Here is a 20,804-nt window from a genome sequence, read left to right on the forward strand (position 1 = left end):
ATAATATAGATACCAGTTGTGTGTTGAAACAAAACATTTTTGAAAGATACAATATTTTGCAAAAATGGAATGACATAAATATCTAAAGCAGAGTTAATAACATACTGATATTAATACTTAATGTTTGATTATGGGTAACATAGTTACACAGATATACAGTCATGATCAGTGGCATAACATGGACTAATATAGACTTGGCAAAATCGCAATAGCGAGGCCTCTTTTCTTTCGTTCCCAAGATCTACCTAATAAATTTATCTTAGCAAATATGCATTGATATGACTTTCCTACTCATGATGTGAAAAAATACAAATGAAACTACAAATTAACTTCTTTCTGTTGAAGCTGTACTCTCAGGCATAGTTAACCTAATTCTAATAACAATGTAAACATTAGGATAGATATGTTCCAGTTCATTTGTAATTATGTATTGAATCATCTGACTGGCGTCTTTAATGGAGTTTGGTGGATAAGGCACAAAAAGTTCGATATTTTGCAAAGATTTTAAATTATTTTTGCTGTACAAAATTGTTTCAATATTCAGTGAGTGCTGTAAATCTTGTGTTAATGTCTGGTATTACGGCGTCAACCAAGGTAATAAAAAAAATCAATTCTGAATTTAATTTCAGCACAATAGACTTCATAATTAAACATTTTCTTTTTATGTAAAGCATTTACTCTTTTAATGTCATTGGAATCACAGAACTGCTATTTTTTATGAATTCATAGGCTTTTGCAGTACAATCATTAAAGCCGTTTCCCTAAATTCGTGGATCTATTTACAAAATTTTCAATAATGATTTTGTAGGCATCACGAGGCCTCTTTAAGCGCGAGGCTGTAGGCCAGAGCCCACTTCTCTCACGCGTAGCTACGCCACTGGTCATGATAAAAAGTTAAAAAATGGAAGTAATTGTTATAAAGCAATATAGAAGAGTTAAGATTTTTTCATCCCCTCAGATAAGATGAGTTTTTGGTAGCCCTCACCCTGACCATCACATGGCAGTACTCATCATAAGAAATTGAAGTAAGAACAGACATGATGAACTTCAACTTTAGCAATGCAAGAACAGATAGGAAAAGATGCCATAATCCTAATGTATGTTCTCACCTCTATTTTAATAAGTTCCTGTTATCCCTATTGAGAAATATGGCAATTTCCCAAATAAGTCTAGTGTAAAAGCCACAAAATATAATATTTTGTGTAATAATTTGTTTACTTTTGGTTACTAACCATTAAAAATGGTACAGAGAAACAAAATTTACTTATCAAATTAAAGAGGATGTGGATTAGAGACAAAATGATTTTCATTTTTAATTACCTTATTCTAGTTAGTATATCTGTCCTTGCCAAACATTTAACTATGTCCTTTTCTGCTAGTTGTTGGTCATTAACGGTGTTATCATCTTCCATCTCATTATCAATAGCCAAAACAGGCTGAATAAGTCCCAAGCCAAAGCCTAAGAGACTGTCCAAGCAAGTTTCATCTACTTGGGAGTAAATTAGATTTCGCATAGCTCTGATACTAGCATTTAAAATTGATGGTGTATTATCATCTAGACAAAAGCGAATTACAAAAAATATCTGTTCTATGGGCACATCTATAATTTCATCATAAACACCTGTGGAATTCAAAGATAAAATGTTAGCTATCGTATTTAGGGCTAATACTTTTTGTTGGATAATACTTGATCTAGAAAAATAAGAAAATTGATATTCAAATAGAAATCATATCTGTTTAGGACTTTTTGGAAACTATAAACCAGGTTCAGGTATATCACCTAATAGCTGATTACAAATCCTAACCCACCCGAGATTTAGATCACAGTTTCCAAACGTCGTTTATGTTTAAAGGAAAATGCTTAAAATTTACACATTTCTTAGGTATCTCGTAATACGAAAAAGATATCGATATGCAGTTTTCGCTACTCTGTTGCTAATTTGGTCTACTTTTATATTCCTTAATTAAAACTGCATGTTTCCATTCAACATTTTTCAAGGATAACTAGTTTAAAATAATAAATAGCGCCCTCTAGCGTATACGTTACTGATTAGGTTTTATAATTTATATATAATTATAACTCTTACAATGGTAGAAAGGAGCTCTTTTCAAAAAGACTAAATTTGCATAGATAGGTTAAGTAGAACTGGACTTACAAGCGTTTTTTCATGATAAAGCTCCCGTTTCCCCCCACCTCTTATTTGAAGAGATAGACTAAAACTTGTAAAATCAAATATGCGCTGAATATCTTGAAGAATACGATAATCATAGTTTGAATGCATCTTAATTAGGCAAAATTTGTAAATTAGTTATTTTATAATTTTTGGTATTTAATTACGCCATCTGGCGGTGCACCCACAACTCTGTAAATAATTTCCAGGTTTTTCTCGAGGTCACTTTTGTTATAAATTTTTTTCCCGAATCTGTACTATAAACGGTTCCCAAGATATGGTCGAGAGCCATTCTTATTGGGGCACCCGGTACAATACTAATAAGCTATTTTTATGCTGAAATCCCGAAAATTATAAAAACGTAAACCTCAGTAACCTATCAATGACACTGTTTATGAGTATTAAGAGAAGGTAGCCATTTAAGAGGAATAAATAATTTTTGAAGTTCAAAAAACCATAGACAAATGAAACAACCCTGCAGTTGATAGTATTTACCCACTGCCAGGGTAGAAAGGATTCTATCATATGACCACGACCAAATTTACTTGAACAGATTCTTAATAACAATGAATGTGATCCAGGATAGTTTTCTACATTTAGATTATGATTGGGTTAACCTGATCATAGAGTTGTGGGTTTTCCAAGCAACTAAATTAATATGGTATTGTAAAATTAAACTCTAGTTCATTAGAGACTGCAAGTAAATGAAATTGGAGCTTTTTATCAACTATGGAATGGATATGATGCCCTTTTACCTCTTCAAACAAACAAACAAAAACACACAAAAAAAATCAAAATTAAATACTTATCAAAGCATAGAAATCGTGGTTTATAAATTTTTAATCATGTATAAAGCTGAAAAGATAAAATGTAATAATTCTATAATAATTGTTATGCATATATAATATCTCAGTGATTAATTAAATACAATATTGGAGCATATTTTATTTATTAAATTGATCAATGAATTTTTAAAACGAAAACAAAAGTATGTTCTAAATTAACGCACATTTCTCTTTAAAAAAAATGAATATTTTTTTATTAATGATTTTATGAAAAAGCTGAATTACTACAAATCTGTATTTAAAATCGAAACAAATGACCAAAAAAATCAAACATAATATGATTATGATCATATTTTTTCTGCAAACATTTTTCTAACTGTGAAAGCACCAATATTCTATGATGTTGATGTCCTAACTTTCTAGGTCACTCTCAGAATTGGAAAGCACAAAGTGACTTAAATCAGAATCGCTGCTACATCTGCATCCATGTTTTCGTTTAACAGATCATGATCATAATTAAAATTTAAAAACATGACATTGTCATCGCTTAACAAATGAAGATTTTGTGAAACTGATACTAGTTTCGCAGTGCGTTCATCTGTCAATCCATTTCTCTTTTTTGTTTTAATGTTGCTAAATGCCTTCCAGTTGCGTTCACATGAAGCGGCAGTTGGGGTAATATTCAAAATTCTGACTGCAACCCTAGATAGTTCTCTTGTACTGCAATAACCTTTCCACCAAGTTGTTGGAGATATTTTACAGGCAGCTTTCCAAATAATATCTTTACTCCAGAGCTTTTGTTTTGCTTTGTATTCTGCTATATTTGACATTACTGTAACTTCATTGTCCACAATATCGTGGATCCAAAAGATTTGCAGCTAAGTGCACTGGGTGAAAACAGAAATTGTCTCTGTCAGTTAAAAATGATTTAACGGACTTGTCTTCTTCTTTGGTCAGGGGTAAAAAAGGCAATTGCTCGATTATTTTTGCATCGATTTTTTTAAATATAACTGTAACTTCTGAAATAGATGGTGCATCACCTTCTAACTTCTGTATTGCTGCAGAAATGGGTAAAAGAAGAGTGTGTGTAGTCTGAACTTGCACCCAAAATAAATCATTATCCAGTATCTGCTTCCATATTGCAAAATAAGAGAATTTTCTTTCCCTTGTTCTTCTTTCTGGATTGCCTTCAATGTTTGATTTTCAATGTGGTGATTCTTAAACAATTTGATAATTGCCTTGCATTTTGATAATATTGTTCGAATTGAATTCAAACTTATTATATCTTTTGCCAAAAGGTTTAATCCATGAGCAAGGCAACCAAATATAATCAAGTGAGGATATTGTTCCCGTAACTTTTGCCAAGCTAATTTCATGTTGCTTGCATTGTCAGTTACAAGAGCTATTACTTTGGAAGGACCTACTCTTTCGATCTCTGTTCTCAAAATTTCTGCTATGTATTCTCCAGTATGACGAGAAAATTTTGTATTCACTGTTTTTAAGAATATTGGCTGAGGTGTTGCAAACATTATGTTCATCAAAGGATTTCCTTGTATGTCAGTCCATCCATCCGAGAGCAGTGTCATTGATTCCGCTTCAGCAATTTTTTGAACGGACGGATTTTTTGATGGACGAATATGTTTGTAGTGTTCCACCCAATATTTATTTTCAGTAATTGAAAGTGGGGTTCCACTTGCAAATATAGCACGTGCCAATGTCTCGTCTGCTTTTTCTTTGTCTTCTGTTGACATTCTGTCAACAAATCTTGATAAGATATTCTTTGAATTTGAATAGCTGCTTAAAGTTGCTTCTGAGTTGCTTCACTGAGATCCATTGGCAGACTAACCTTACTTTCTTCAGTTTCCTGCTCCTGCAATGACAGAAAAATAATGTAATTTAACTTTTATTTAAAACAAAACTAGCAGACATACCAGACCTTTGCTCAGGCCTGCCAACATAGAAAGCAAAATCTAAAAGAGAAAATTTCAGCTATGTACCCGAGATATTCCTGATTTGGTAAAGTCTCATGTTCAAAATTAAATGCATGACAAAAAGATCAAATTTACATGCTGTAGTGCATGGTTTACTTCTACATCTAGCTCAGAGAAACTCGAAGAGCAAGGTTTTGTTTATCATTCTTTATTTGAATGAGTTTTTGTTTCAATTTTTCTTAAGCATTGATGAAAAGAAATAAAAACTTGTTTAGTGAAAACTTATTCTTCAACTTCATAATATTCTTTACATTAATTAGAATAAACTTTTTCACAAACACTACAAGTATGCAATAATTTAAATAAGTTTGGGTTTTACTAGTTTTGTTTTTGATTTAAAAACATATATAGTATACCTGTTAAATATATATTTTTTTTTCACATCATCAGTTTTCTTAAATTTATTTTCTTATTAAAATATATTTATACCCATTTCTTTCAATTCAACACTCATAAAAATGTTTTGTATAGATTTCTCATTCTCATAGAATATATTGTAATCCATGTTATATTTATAAAGGATATAATTTTAAGGAAAGGTACTAAAAAACAATATAAAAGGTGCATTCAATTAAGAATTTAAAACAATTATTATTATTTGATTCAGTAGATATCTATACCTTTTATCAAATTACTGGCAAATAAAAGTGAATAACTCAGCCAAAAATTAAGTTATATACACATAACTGTGGTTTAATACTATTATTAAGAATAAATAAAAAAATTGTTTACTTACATGTGATATCTGAAGCAAATTTCTTTCACAAGAAGTTTCTCCTGTCTTATATTGCACAAACTTTTGAAAAATGCTTTTTATTCATTCTGGACATTTTTTACATGCACATAAATATTTTTTCATCCTTGTGGCATTATTTGCATATCTCTGATTACAATATTTACATTTACCAATAATTTTGTTGCCTTCATGGACTTCATCAAAATGTTTCCACACATTTGTTTTTTTCTGGTTACCCATTTTTCTTCACAGAGAGCAGGATTAATTTTGCTTTAGTCCCACTACACAAATCTCTTTATACCAGTGGTGCCATCTTCTGGTTTTTGCCACCACCTAATTACTTTATTTTATCAAATAACAAAAGAAATGGGTGATTCATTTCCAGTGCTTTTTTTTAATTTAAGTCACCATATGAAATATGGTGACTTAAATTAAACAATGGGACAAATTTTAAGTAAAACAGAATCAAATATTTAATTCATGTGGATTACAAAGTTAGAATTATAACCTATGGTTTTTGTTTAAATGGTACAGAAATTGACAAATAAAAGAAAACTAATATAAGAATGGAAAGTTCATACATGTCCTATAAAAAAATTTCTAAAAAATTGCTTTTTCGATATTGAACATTTTCCGGAAAAACATAGTCGAAAATTTTCAGGAAAATTTTCCGTTCCGTCCACATCACTACCTGATCATAGTTTCCAAAAAGTCCTCTTGTGATACAATTTTAAAAATTATTATATGATTAAAGATATACCAACCTAGAAAGTTGGAAAAGTTCCTGTAAGGTGTAACCAGGTCTACCAGGTTCTTCTCCATGATGGTACAAAGCTCTATTCTTTTCAGTAATTTCTGATTGTGAATAAGGTAATATCCAGCCTTCAAAATCAAACCTTCAAAAGAAAAATATTTGTAAGTACATTAAAGATGAAACTGATATTTCTACTTATATCTTGAGGTACATTAGATAAAGTAACTAATTTAATCCTGAATTAGAAATGAAATCACTATACTTTTTGGTATCTAAATTTATAGCACCTTTTTAAAATCAACATAACTTTCTAATATGCTCTTGATAATTACACTGATAAGACCACAACTACCTTACCAGGAGTAAGGTAGGTGTGGACAAAGCAGAAAACCTCATCAGGGAGCACCAGGCGTTCGTAATCCACAGCGTTTTCGTTAGGAACATAGTAATTCCCTAACAATTTCCCTTCCGCTCAGTTCAACAGCCCACTTTTCACTAACAAGGTTACTGTACTATACAAATAAATCACAAGACCAATTATAACATACGCAGTCCCAGTCTATTAGACAGGAACCAATCATAATTCCCACGCCCTGCAGGTTATACAAAACAAGTGCCTCTGAATGGCTATTAAATATTCATGCTATCCAAAACTTCCTAGAACCTCATGATTACATGATATAGCCAACCTACCCACTGTCAAAGACTTCATAACAAAAATTTCAATAAACTTCTACAATCATTGTTTGCCAAAATATCTTTGTGAGAAGCTCAACCTACAAATCATGCAGGAGATATCCACGACAGTGCGTGCGGGTTTCTGTGTTGCCACTAATCACACAGTTTGGTTGTATAATCCAAAAATGATATGCCCCAATCATTGTAAAAAACGGGTTGGGTAAAAAACAAGTAGTACGATGGGTATCTAGATATCTTGTCTATGCACATCCCAAAACATATTTCAGTAACTATTATAGTATTTGGGCAGTAGCAGTTTAAGATGATGTGTGATGAAAAACAGGAGCAGCGTAATAATTTCAAATTTTTCGTTAAATTGAAAAAAAAAACTACGACTGAGTGCCCTTGCCCAGTTTTGATATATATGAAAAGAAAAATTAGTCTCCAAGTTTTAAAATGTAAAAGTATACAAAAATGATAGATAACTTACCTTGCCTCAAATTTCTCACTTTTTATTTTTGGTATATCAATATTTTTCATCCAAGCTAATTTATTTGTTTCAACAATATCAAAATTTAACCATTTATCAGCTTTTGGCTGAGTTAAAATTTCAAATGTAGTATCAATTTCCTCAATTTTAACCTTTTCTGCTGCTTTGTTTTGTTCACTAATTGGAGGATTTCTAGTTGCTATATGTTCCTTTTTTCTCCTTGACTTTAGAAATTGTATAATTGCTGGATCCATCATTGATAATAATTTTTCTCTTTCTTCTATTATTTCTTCTTCAGTCATATTCTACAAATTTGAATATAAAAACTAAATATACATAATAATGTATATTTCAGCTTATAACTATTTTTCAGGTGATGAATTAAAATTAATTTGTGAAATATTTTTTATCAAATTGAAATGTAAAACATGCATGAATACCTTCAAGCGATGTACATTTTCTTGATGGATTTGTTGACTATCATCTCCTGTTAGAATATAACTCTGATTTGGTAAACTTTCGGGTTTATGATTACTGGTGCTAATACCACTAGAAGAAGGTTCACAATGTTCTTTAATGGTAATATTACTTTCAATAATTGGAATACTATCCATTTCCATTGAAACTTCCTCTTTTTTTGTCTTTTTCATTTGTTGGGAAAAGAGACTCCCTTTACCAGTATCAGTTGTTACCTAATTCAAACACAATAATCTTATTCTGAAATAATCTGAGAAATAACCAAAGTAGGGTTGGAAAATAAAGATACATATACATATTAATTTTATAAAGTTTGTCAACAAGCCAATCAGGTTTTCAGTTTACTATTATTATTAGTGCTTTTGATACGATTATCCACAAGTTTATAGTATATGTTCAGTATTTTAATCTTTAGATCCAATAAATAAATAACAAAAAATATCTTACATTGCGTCTTTTCGCTTTTGGAAATCCACTTGTTTTGTTAAATTTGAAAACACATTGTATATTTTCAGGTTTATTTTCCACTATACCTTTTAACTTAATGTTACTTGGAATTGCTTCAAATGTATTTGCAAGCTGTTCTTGGATGTCAATGACTTCAGTAGATTCAGATTCTTTTTCATGTTGTATATTTTCTGAAAAAACGCATCAAATAATATGTATTTAGATTAACCTTAAGCAAGTACTACACTAAACGAGATATGTTTATGCAGCCAAAATTAAAAATTACCATTAAACTAACAAATTAGATTAAAAGTCAAACTAAGAGTTCATCAACTTTTAACTTCCAAGTTTAATTCCTTAATTTTGTGAGGTTATGAGCACAAAATACATTAGATCAGCCTGCAGTGGTAGTATTGTTTTGTTTATAACATCCTTGTTCTATGGTTATGGACATATTATTCACGTTATTGGGCCACTTTCCGCCGTGGTATTTTATTTTTAAAACTGATATTAAAAAATAGGAAAAGGGAATATGTGAAAGTTAGCAATGTCATATAGACGATGGAACACTGATAGACAATTGTATAAAATAGGACTCATAGGGGGAAATTCTATTGGTTAATCTTAATCTATAATAATCCTTAATTTACTGCATAAACCAAAAAATTAACAAGAAAGTTTACTTCAATGTTAATTTTAATTTAGTTCAAATTTTGGATACATAAACCAAGCTTCACATATAATGAATTTGGTAATTATCGAGGTATACCTTTAGTTTTGTCGCTAACAACGGTCGCTGCTGGTATAATTTTATTTTGAGCCTTATTCTTTTCAAATTCTTTTTGTAATCTTAACAAATCCTCCTCGGTTTCTCCTGGTTTAGGTCTGGAATACATTTTAAAGCGTAGGAAAAATATAAATTTGAAATCTTAGGTTATGTTTGAAGTTTATTTACTTTACATATAACCATAGATCTATACATGCAAAAAAGATTCAATCTATGATATATATCACACACTGGAAAGCGATTTCCTTGTAAATAGTTAATATAATTTGAATAGACAAGTGCTACTGTTAAACTAAGGTGAAAATTAAAATAATATATTGTTAAAGCGCCGTAAATTTGAATAATATAACAATTTGTATATTTACAGAAATATATAAAAGGAGGGGAAATATTAATCTTCTTTTTTCAACATGAAAAATCAATCAACACAATGGCATCTTATAAGACAATGCCAGTAGCAATGAGAACTGAATGATGAAAGGAAGTTGTAGTGGACTATTGGAAGAAGAAAAGTGGTTATTTATTGACGAAAATATCTGCAATGTTAAGATTATTTAAATTAATTAGACCAAGAAGATTAAAGTGTAACTATCAAAGAAGACTGTACTTTCCAAATTGTACAAAATTAAATATTACAAGAGAACATTATTTGCCAAGTAAAAACACAGCTTATTCACATTATAGTACATTCACCTTTAAACAAATAGATGATATTACATTTGAAAAGGTGTGTGAGGAAACATTAGAAGATCTAACAGATTTTTTTGAAGAATTGATAGAATCAAATGAAAAATTTCAATCAGCTGATGTATCTTTTAGCAGTGGGATACTGACAATAAATTTAGGACAATATGGTACTTATGTAATAAACAGACAGTCACCAAACAAACAAATCTGGTTGAGTTCACCAAAATCTGGCCCTAAACGATATGATTTTGTACCTGAAGGAAAATATTGGTTATATAAACATGATATGAAAACTCTACATGAACTCTTACAAAATGAATTTTCAACTATATTAGGAGAAAAAGTAGATATGTCTAATTGCTGTTATTATAAAAGTAATTAATGTATTGTAATTTAAAATAATTGATATTTTTGACATATGTTAAAGTCTTCTTCTTCTTATAAAGTTACTATACAAATGTGAAATATACGGAACTTATTAATGACTATTACTATCTTATTTTTTAATTTAGATACATAAAGTGCATTTCTTAGAATGTATTTTTCTTAATACATGAGCAGTAAATGTAAATATATTTGTGACAAAAAATAAATTGTGGATGAAGACTAAATAGTCGAGGCAATATATTGAAAAACAAATTATTTGTCAAGTAAATAAAAAATTGAATTGAATCTGTGACCGTTGAAACCATTTTGAATTGATTGCAAAAAATAGAATTACAAGAAAATAGGTTTTTGCTGAAAACACACGAAATACGACGACATATCAAAATGTTTTCTTCACCTGCTGTACAAATATATTTATCAGAAAGTAAGTAGTAATTTTTGAACATTTTATATAATTTTTTGGTATGTTGTATTAAAAGTTTACTGTATAAATGTGCATTACGATTATATTAACTTTTCTATATTTTATAATATCATATAAATGTGAATACTGCAGATGCAGAAAATAACATTCAGAGGAAGCCCGTCCCCCATCAACTAACTAGAAAACCTTTTATTGACCGGTCCGTGAATGGAAAATCTCCAGCAGACAAAATAATGAAATCAAAAAATACCACGAATAAAGATCATGTATTTAAACAGAAAGTATCACCTAAAGCTTCCCTGTCTCAAGTTTCTCCAAAAGAAGATTTGAATGGAGAAGACTTTATGTTTTCTGGTAAAGATGTGGATGGTGAGTAGTATTGAAATATTATAGGTAATTAAAAAACTATTTGGAAGTATACACAGATCATCAGAAATTTATTAGAAATAGTGATGTTGTACTATTTCCTACAGAAAGAGTTATCACCTTGTAATAGTTTTTATTTATATGGTAACCAGTTACTTGGACTTAACCCTTCAGACAAAATATGATTTTTATCAGTAAAACATAAGAGAGTATATGTAGTATAGAGTAGTATGTAGTATAGTACACAGAGTATAACAAAAAAATGATAAATATCAGAAGCGTCTCTAGCTCACATAGCGGCCAGGTGCAATAATCACCCTAGCGCCCTATAGTACCTAAGCGTGTTGAGCACTGTTGAAATGGAATATATACAACTAGCACTTCAAGTTACCAGAAACTGTTTCTTATTCTATTGCGTTAAGGCTTCCTTCGCAAAATTACAGTCCTTTTAGAAATGCCGTACGCACGACGTTTGAATAAGGCAATGTCAACTCTATTTATTACTCCTGAAAAGTCGAGTTCTCAACTAGAATAGGCGTGTTTGCAAAAAAATCAAAACCAATGCCAGTAAGCACCTTTCGATAGCGATAGGATACTCACTATTACTCACTATAAAATTTCCGGGCCACTGGGCGCGGGGCGCCTCTGAGATCGCAGTACACCCCCTGCACCATAAGTAGAGACGCCTCTGCTAAATATCACAAAGAAGTAACTAATAAAAGGACATGTTAAAACAAATATTTAACATAGGTAATTACTATCTTCCAAATATAATGAAATAAGTAAAATAAAGCTAAATATGATAAAGAAGTAATTAAAATGAAGAGGTAACATGAGCAAATACTATCAGTTGAATACAAGAAAATCTGCTTAGGGTGAAAGGCAGCGACCATCTGGTATGGTATGAAACCCCTACACCTTTACTCACTCCTTAGCGAGATCTAGTACCAAATCTCTAAACTATATCCGTCTAATATGTTCTTTTTGAAAGATTACACTATCCAGTGATTTTACATTGATAATCTTATGCTTGTACCATATCAATAGTTTTACTTAATTGTAAAAACCTTAAACTCTTATGCTTATTTTTTTTCATATTTATATGCTTTTGATATATGATCTACATTGTTCTGTTCACTTTAATTTAATTTTAGCTTAGTTTTCTAGATTTTTTGTAAGTATATATTTTGTTGTTTTACATAAACAATCTCACAAAAATTAAGCTCTACCCATTTTGAAAGAGGACTAAAAATGAATTTGAGTGCGGTATCAATATGTTTCATAAACTGGTTTGATAACAAGTAATGAAGATTCAATTATTATTTTTGATTATATACACTAAAAATTAATTATTCGTCTAGACTGAAAGTTTTCCTTTTTTCAGATTTGTATGATGATGTATGGCCACCATTACATCTTGGAAAAGAAGGAATCATAAAGATTTTGCGAGATTATTCATTTTCAAAAAACTCACCTCCTCCCTCTGTCAATTCTGATTTTGATTATTTAGAAATGGAACCAGTCATAGATTCTGATTTTCTTGAATTGGTACCAAATAATATGTTTACTATAGATATGCCAATGTTGTTGGATGAGAGTTTTGAAGTGGAATTGCCTCAAATGCAGAGTTTTGAGGACTTTGATACATCTTATTGAATAGTTTCAGAAATGTTAGTTTTGCTTTGTGACTGAAAAACTGTTTCGAGTTTTAATTTTCTATGGGACATAAAAATTTGTTGGTTTTGTAATATATCTTTTTGTAGAGTTCACATTTTAAAAATTTTCCGATTACCTATTTTAATCAGAATAATCCTATACTTAGAAAAAAATTGTTCCTACCTGTTTTATAGTGTTTTATTAAAACTTGATAAAAACGGCTTAGTAAGCTACAGATAGTACATATACAGTATTAGAAAAAAACAATGAGGAACGTAGGAAAAGTGATAAAATATCAATTACTGTGTACCAGTGTAAATTTCAATAAAGCTTCGCAATATATTTAACTCTTCCATTGGATACCCACTCTTGTACCAGATTATTGAGAAATATGTGTCTAAAGATTTCTTTTTTTTTTGTTTTTGATTGTAATTCTAAAAAAAATGTACACAAAAGATGAAACAATGATTATCATTATTTAAAGTACTACAATTCGAGATTTATTTCCTAAAAACAGTACAGATGGAGTTTTGGGAATTTATAATTCAAAATAAAATTTTTGAAAAGACTTACTTATAGATTTACTTCTGGTTTGAGTTAGCAGTGTTATACCAGATTTTCCAGTTAACATAATGTCATTTTTATTTGATGGTTATAGCAAATATTTGTTAAGTCTTATGAAAAGTGATTTATATTTAATTAGTATAGTAGCTATATTTCACCAAAATGACGAATTTAATATATAAGGCATTAAGCTATTGTCAATAAGAAAATTCAAAAACATAATTTTTTCTTGGTTTATTAAACTACTATAATAGTTTCTTTCCAATTGTACCGGATGTCCCAATAAGAATGGCTCTTTGCCATATCTCGGGAACCGTTTATAGTACAGCTCCGGAAAAAAAATTTATAACAAAATTCACCTCGAGAAAAACCTGGAAATTATTTATAGAGTTGTAGGTCCACCGCTAGAGGGCGTAATTAAATACCAAAAATTATAAAATGATTAATTTACAAATTTTGCCTAATTAAGATGCATTTAATCTATGATTATCATATTCTTCAAGATATTAAACGCATGTAAGTCCAGTTCTTAGTCTTTTTGGAGAGAGCTCCTTTCTACCAATATAATATTTATAATTTCAAAACAACCTAATGAGTAACTTATACGCTAGAGGGCGCTATTTTTTTATTTTTTTAAATCTAGTTATCCTTGAAAATGTTGAATGGAAACATGCAGTTTTAATTGAGGAATATAAAAGTAGACCAAATTAGCAACAAAATTGCGAAGACCGCATGTCGATATCTTTTTCGTATTACGAGATATCCTAAGAAATGTGTAAATTTTAAGCATTTTCGTTTAAACATAAATTACTCCGCGTTGACTGAACGGATTTTAACATTTTTTGACTCCTCAAAATTGTCTTTCCTTGTTCTATTAATAATAGTTCCAGTTATTATGTCAGTATTACTTATGCTGTCACCGGGAAACTGCGTTATGAAAGTTAAAATGGAAATATATAAAAACAAGTAGATACGTCTTGTGTCAAATTAATAAACCTAGTAATTTGTTCATTTACCTGTCATTGCGATTTGTGTGCATTAAATTCGATATAGAATTTACTTAAAAGTTATATCTAAGATGATTCTTACAAACGAATAAGCATTTGATATGATAGGCATTTATTTTGAACGTATGAGAAATGCAACTGTTGTGGCTAGGATATATGCCATACAATATCACAACTTATTTTGACAGGACACAGGTAAATTATATGTTTCTTAAACAAAATATACCCGCATAATATCATTTGTGGGCATGGTTATATGTTAACATAATAATTTATTTATTATTCCGAAGAGATATTTAATAGGACATTATATTTCTTTTAGATTTCATCCATATTATATAGTACTGCATAAACAATTGGTTGATAGTGATTACGACAGAAGGTTGGATTATTGCAACTGGTTACTACATTTGGTATATGACAACCCTCAATTACTGTCACGTATTTTGTGGTCAGACGAAGCTACATTTAATAGTGATGGTACGGTTAACCGTCATAATAAGCACTATTGGTCACAGAATAATCCACGCTGGATGGAAGAAGTTCAGTTCAGGGGCGATGGTCGGTGAATGTATGGTGTGGTATTGTAGATGGTCAGATAATTGGACCTTTTATTTTTGACAACGCAATTAACAGGGAACGCTACCTAAATTTTATAAGGGATTAATTACCACTTCTTCTAGAAGATATATCACTAACAAATCGTAGGTCTATGTTGTTTGAGCACGATGGGTGTCCGGCGCATTTCTACAGACAAGTTAGAGAATTTTTGGATAATGCTTACCGTGATAGGTGGATAGGACGTGGAGGCCTATTTTTTTGGCCAGCCAGGTCACCAGACTTAACCGTCTTAGATTTCTATTTCTGGGGCCGGATTAAAGTCCTTGTTTGTGCAATTACACCCACTATTAGAGATAACATGATCGAGAGAATACGAAACGCCATTCATAGTATTTCGAGAGCAGATATTGAGATTGCTGTTCAATCTACACTTCAAAGAATAAAAGCTTATATCGAAAATAATGGGCGACAATTAAAACATTTAGGTCGTCACTAGCGAGGTACCTTAAGTTATATTTCGATTTTAACTTTCATTCAAAGTAAATGCCTATCATATCAAATGCTTATTCGTTTGTAAGTATCATCTTAGATATAACTTTTAAGTAAATTTTATATCGAATTTAATGCACACAAATCGCAATGACAGGTAAATGAACAAATTATTAGGTTTATTAATTTGACACAAGACATATCTTTTTGTTTTGTTTTTTTCATGGCCCACTACTTGTTTTTTTATATTTCCATTTCAACTTCCATAAAGCAATTTCCCGGTGACAGCATAAGTGATATTGACATAATAATTGGAACTATTATTAATAGAACAAGGAAAGACAATTTTGAGGAGTCAAAAAAGTTAAAATCCGTTGATTCAATCCGGAGTAATTTATGTTTAAAGGAAAATGCTTAACATTTACATATTTCTTAAGATATCTCGTAATACGAAAAAGATATCGATATGCGGTTTTCGCTATTCTGTTGCTAATATGGTCTACTTTTATATTCCTTAATTAAAATTGCATGTTTCCAATCAACATTTTTCGAGGATAACAAGATTTTAAAAAAATAGCGCCCTCTAGCGTATACATTACTCATTAGGTTGTTTCGAAATTACAACTCTTACGTTGGTAGAAAGGAGCTCTCTTCAAAAAGACTAAGTTTGCATAGATAGGTTAAGTAGAACTGGACTTACAGGCGTTTTTTCATAAGTTCCTGCTTCCCCCCACCTCTTATTTGAAGAGATAGACTAAAACTTGTAAAATCAAATATACGCTGAATTTCTTGAAGAATACGATAATCATAGTTTAAATGCATCTTAATTAGACAAAATTTGTAAATTATTCATTTTATAATTTTTGGTATTTAATTACGCCCTCTAGCGGTGGACCTACAACTCTGTAAATAATTTCCAAGTTTTTCTCGAGGTCATTTTTGTTATAAATTTTTTTGGGACACCCGGTACAATTTGAGTTACAGTTACTTACCCTATTTGACTCCTAATAATCATTTCCTTGCATTTAAGCCTATACTTCATTATACTATGAAGTTTAAAGGTTTCCGATTACGAAATAAATGTCAAATTTATCAAAATTCACAAAAAATTTGAGCAAGAGTATAATTAACCATTTTTATCATATTAGGATCGAATTATTTGTTAATTTCTTACACTTCAATTTGTCACCAACCATCGTTTCATTGCGGAACATTTTAGATACTTACATTGTAACAGAAATTTTTTGAACTCAAAAACTAATTATGTAAGATTATCTAAAATGAATGTTTGATTAAAATAGTAACTAAATTAACTTTATAATATTCTACTAACCTTTTAGATGATGTTTCTATTTTGTTTAATTAAAAACTTTTGTGCGTTTTTGAAAACGAGGGACCGTTTCTCTCCTCGAAACAATCAGTCATTTCTTTCCTCGGAAGATCATCCTTTCACATTGGTACTCTCCAGTTGGGATCCTATTATCGTCTGATTCAATCTCACTAGAAATCACTTACCAATTTATAACAGATAATAAAAGAAAACTTTTTTCTAGTTTTGGTCAGCTTTTTGAGATTTCGCCCCACTGTGTGTGGGGGCGTTTTAAAAAAGTATCTTATCCACATCTTGATATTCAAGTTGTATTCCGTCAGACTCTTGTTAACAAGAAGATACATTTTCTCCTACCTATTAGGTAGTATCGACAATATTCCTTTCAAAAATATTTTTGCTTAATGATAATGAAACGTAGAGAATCTTGTCAGTGATATATCTAAGAGTTTTAACACTTATACTTTGAGTATATAATTTTTATTTTTAAAAATACAACTATCCAATTTGTGTATAGTACTTAATTTAAATAACAATACAGCAGGTACAAACTTAATATGAAACATAAAATGTTCACCAAAATAAACCTCTTTAATTCTATTAAAAAGATTTGATAAATATAGCTAAAAAACATCACACATTTAAACCTAACTCAGTGCTAAAATTTGGAATTATACTCGCATGAATTATTCAATATTAAGAGTGTTTGTACATCATCCGAAAATAATTTATAATATATTTCGTGCACCATCATCCTGGTGGTATTACTTCAGTAATACAGACAGTTTTGATTTGCTGCGCGGAAAACTTGTATATGATGACCTTACTAACCAGCAACAGTTGATTGAGTTCAAGAAAATACATATTTATGGAGCAACAGTTACTGAAAATGAATTGATTACAGCTTTGGTTTGGAGATCAGTATGTTTGAGACAAGGAGTTGAGATGAGAACCAGAAAATTCTAGAGCGAAATATAGAAATAAATATATAAGACGTTCAAATTTTTTTAGGAGTTTCATACTTAATGTTAATATCATCCTGGATAAAATACTTACTTGAAAAAATCACTTAGACAAGGTAATTTCAAAATCCACTTCTGCTGTATGGACTTGTTGCAAGCTTGTTGGCAAGACAAGACAAGATGGTATACTGAATATACCAGTCAACAAATCCATGATTACATACGCAGTGCTTGTTAACCGAACAAACAATAGCTCAGAAAAAAACTGAACAAGATCACTAAGGCTAATCTGTCTAGTTCTCATAGGAGCAATTTCGATCTGCTCCATCACAGCCTTAGAGGCGTTACTGAACCTGCCACCTCTTCAACTTAAAGTGAAGAAAGAGGCGTTCAGTAAAACTGAAGCCAGAAAATCTGACAGGTCGCTTAAGAATTCTGATAAAGATAGAAGGCAGGGACAAACCAATGAGACAAATGAATAGCATGTTGGACAAAAATATCCCATTAGAAGTGGTAATTAACGATTGCCAATAATGACACTAGGAATATCACTCACCAGTTTTTCAGGTAGAGTTGCTAGGAATGAACAAATGTGCTAAGGAGTGTTTGAATAGAAACCTCTTTAAAAAGCACATTCACATTCTCTCAGATAGCCAAGCGATCTTAAAGGTTATAAAAGCTATTGAATGCACGTCCAATCTAGTGTGGGAGTGTAATCAAACTCTAAAAGCATTAGCTAACAAAAAAGTAACCTTAATATGGCCACCAGGTGATACCAGGAAGCAGCATCTCTACGTTGCGCAGAATTTATTCGTGGCTAAGATCTTCAATGGTTGAAGATCGCCTAACCGAACTGGCACGTTTATAAAAACGTACCCATGTATTTTGTCTGTTTTTACCTCTAAACTTTTGCGGAGTTTTGCGTCATACCCCTCAACATACCTCTAGCTGTTACGGCAAATCATTCACCACGGTTATGGAATATAAATAGGCTGCCTCATTCCGTGCGTGGTAGGGCTCCTCTGGATATCTTCAAGAAAAGACGGCAATATGTACGTGTGTATGTACAAGTTATTGTGTGTTAAGTTTTTCAAGTGTACAATAAAGAATAAATATTTTTAAGTACAGTACTTACGTACATTGATAAAATATCTACTTTTTACTTGTATCTATTATTATCAAAATTAATTTATAAGTTCTTGACTTGACCACGACTATGTGACCCCCTTCTGGCGCCAAAGCTGGATCCGCTCTTGTATGAGATGCCAAATCAATAACGGACAGATTGGATAGATAAAAAACAGATGGAATCTTACCGGAGAAAAAATCTAGGTCTGAGACAATCCAAAATAAGCATATCAGCTAAGAAGTCTGGAGAATTTCTCGTGGTGACCAGAAACGACATGAAACTGGTGGTCGGTCTTTTGACAGGTTACTACCCCGTCAAATACAACTTTAAGACGATAGTCAAGGCAGAGGACGACAACTGCAGATTCTGCGAGCAAGCCATGGAAACAGTGGAGGATCTACTCTGCGAATATTCTGTCCATTTCGATAAAAGGCTTAAGTACCTCGAAGGAGTAGTACTAATATCTTGGGAAGTGGAACAAAAACCTTTGGGAGGAGTCTACGTGTTTTGGAAGCAGAATAATAAGATTGAGAGTCTTTTATAAAATATCTTTAAGGTATAGGTGCAGAGTGGCTGTAAAGCCAAAACGAGTCTACAAAACACTCTAATGTTATTGATACTTAAACTTTGTTTTTAAACACTTAATTGTCAAAAACTCATATCTAACTAACGAAATGTAAATATTTCTAAACACTACATACTACAAAGCAACAAATATTCATGTTGAGAGTACTACATTTATATTTGTGCGCATATGTTTCGTTATGCGGAGAGTGCATGATCTCTTGTATATGTGGATGAGCTCATGCGCATTACAAGTTATTTGTTTGATCAACCACTTACCTTAACAATTTATCTAGAAGGAATATTTAGTTTATAGTAAGGGCTATCGTGTTTCTCAAAATATCCATCATAAGTTATTTGCAAAATTGTCTAGATGAAAAGTTATTTTAGAAACATTTTACATATTTATATAAAGTATTCAATTTTAAATTATTTTCGGATATGATTGAACACAAGTAACTTTAAATTTGGAGTAAATATCATCATAAATGTATATCCCAAATGTATTATCTTCGTTTATGTATAAATTTTAGTTATGTGCGATTGAGTCAGTAATGACTTAATAGTCAAGGTTACTTATACAAATTGTTTAATTTGGGATATAAATTTAGTTGATATGTTTCTGTTAGTACTAAATCAATACTGTACCGAAAATATTGTTAAGTATAAAGTCCATGAAATGCTTACTTGTTATTTTTGAAACAGTTAGTGATATTCATATTACCCTTATAAGAACACTCAAAATTACACAATAACACTGTCCAGTCCTTCGAGTTGGATATGAACCAACAACCTATGGAAGGATTAGAAAGTATAATTGTGAGTGTCGACATAGTGGTAATAAACTGTGTGTTCAGTACCCATAAATTGCATTTAATTGAAATATTTTGTGTTTCATTATTCAAGAATATATTTTATAGATTTATTTATTGAAATAATATTGTTTCATTGGAATACACAAACTCGTATGTTAATGGAAGTAAAATATTTTATAAAATTTTGGAAAACTGCTAACGGCATTGTAGTAGGATGAGGAAATCCCAAGCAATATCTATTAAAGACATTCAATAGTAATTTTCAAAACTTGACATTTTCACGTAGTTCCGACATTTTTTAAATAAGAAAATATATTCTTAAATAATATTTATTACAACTAAAGTAGACATACATTCAATGTTTAAAATTTTGAGAAATTGACAGGTATTTCGTTTGAAAAAAAAAATGATTATGTAAGTTATTTGTGCTGAAGATTTCCCTAATTATTTTTTATAATTTTAATATAAGCGTGAGAGAAAAAGTATAAAAGTTACATACAGTAGCTCAAAATAAAAAGTTCTAAAAACAGTTTCTGTCATATTCGTTCTA

General features: G+C 30.7%; 3 protein-coding genes across 4 annotated transcripts in view; 1 reads left to right on the top strand and 2 right to left on the bottom strand.

Annotated features, from left to right (window-relative positions):
• LOC130891804 (RNA polymerase II-associated protein 1) overlaps positions 1 to 9,489 on the bottom strand; it is a 28,792-nt gene extending 19,303 nt beyond the window's left edge. The window contains exons 1-6 of one of the 2 annotated variants that reach the window (XM_057796779.1): positions 9,299 to 9,489; positions 8,530 to 8,720; positions 8,046 to 8,297; positions 7,606 to 7,910; positions 6,448 to 6,579; positions 1,321 to 1,692 (exon numbers count right to left, since the gene is read on the bottom strand). In XM_057796779.1, coding sequence (XP_057652762.1) covers positions 1,321 to 1,692; positions 6,448 to 6,579; positions 7,606 to 7,910; positions 8,046 to 8,297; positions 8,530 to 8,720; positions 9,299 to 9,425 — 1,379 coding nt within the window. In that variant the 5' untranslated portion in view covers positions 9,426 to 9,489. Of the gene's footprint in view, positions 1 to 1,320; positions 1,693 to 6,447; positions 6,580 to 7,605; positions 7,911 to 8,045; positions 8,298 to 8,529; positions 8,721 to 8,815; positions 8,916 to 9,298 lie in introns of those variants that run through there. The other variant, XM_057796780.1, reaches the window with a different exon arrangement.
• Positions 9,490 to 10,638: 1,149 nt separating this feature from the next.
• Positions 10,639 to 12,949, top strand: LOC130891805 (uncharacterized). Its single transcript, XM_057796781.1, has 3 exons — positions 10,639 to 10,814; positions 10,947 to 11,183; positions 12,565 to 12,949. Exons 1-3 carry the CDS (start codon positions 10,775 to 10,777, stop codon positions 12,834 to 12,836), a joined length of 549 nt encoding a protein of 182 aa, XP_057652764.1. The 5' UTR covers positions 10,639 to 10,774; the 3' UTR covers positions 12,837 to 12,949.
• A 4,293-nt stretch (positions 12,950 to 17,242) lies between these two features.
• The window catches only part of LOC130891409 (uncharacterized), a 41,266-nt gene continuing 37,704 nt past the window's right edge, over positions 17,243 to 20,804 (bottom strand). Inside the window, exon 19 of the mRNA XM_057796141.1 lies at positions 17,243 to 20,232. Within this exon, the coding sequence (XP_057652124.1) occupies positions 20,184 to 20,232 (49 nt within the window). The 3' untranslated portion in view covers positions 17,243 to 20,183. The remainder of the gene's footprint in view (positions 20,233 to 20,804) is intronic.

This window comes from Diorhabda carinulata, chromosome 3 (genome assembly GCF_026250575.1).
Source record: "Diorhabda carinulata isolate Delta chromosome 3, icDioCari1.1, whole genome shotgun sequence".
Lineage (NCBI taxonomy): Eukaryota > Metazoa > Arthropoda > Insecta > Coleoptera > Chrysomelidae > Diorhabda > Diorhabda carinulata.

Coding starts and splice junctions, on each gene's coding strand:
- LOC130891805 (XM_057796781.1), top strand. CDS start 10,775: ATGTTTTCTTCACCTGCTGTACAAATATATTTATCAGAAA. Junction 10,815..10,946: donor ACAAATATATTTATCAGAAA/GTAAGTAGTAAT, acceptor TGAATACTGCAG/ATGCAGAAAATAACATTCAG. Junction 11,184..12,564: donor TTCTGGTAAAGATGTGGATG/GTGAGTAGTATT, acceptor TCCTTTTTTCAG/ATTTGTATGATGATGTATGG.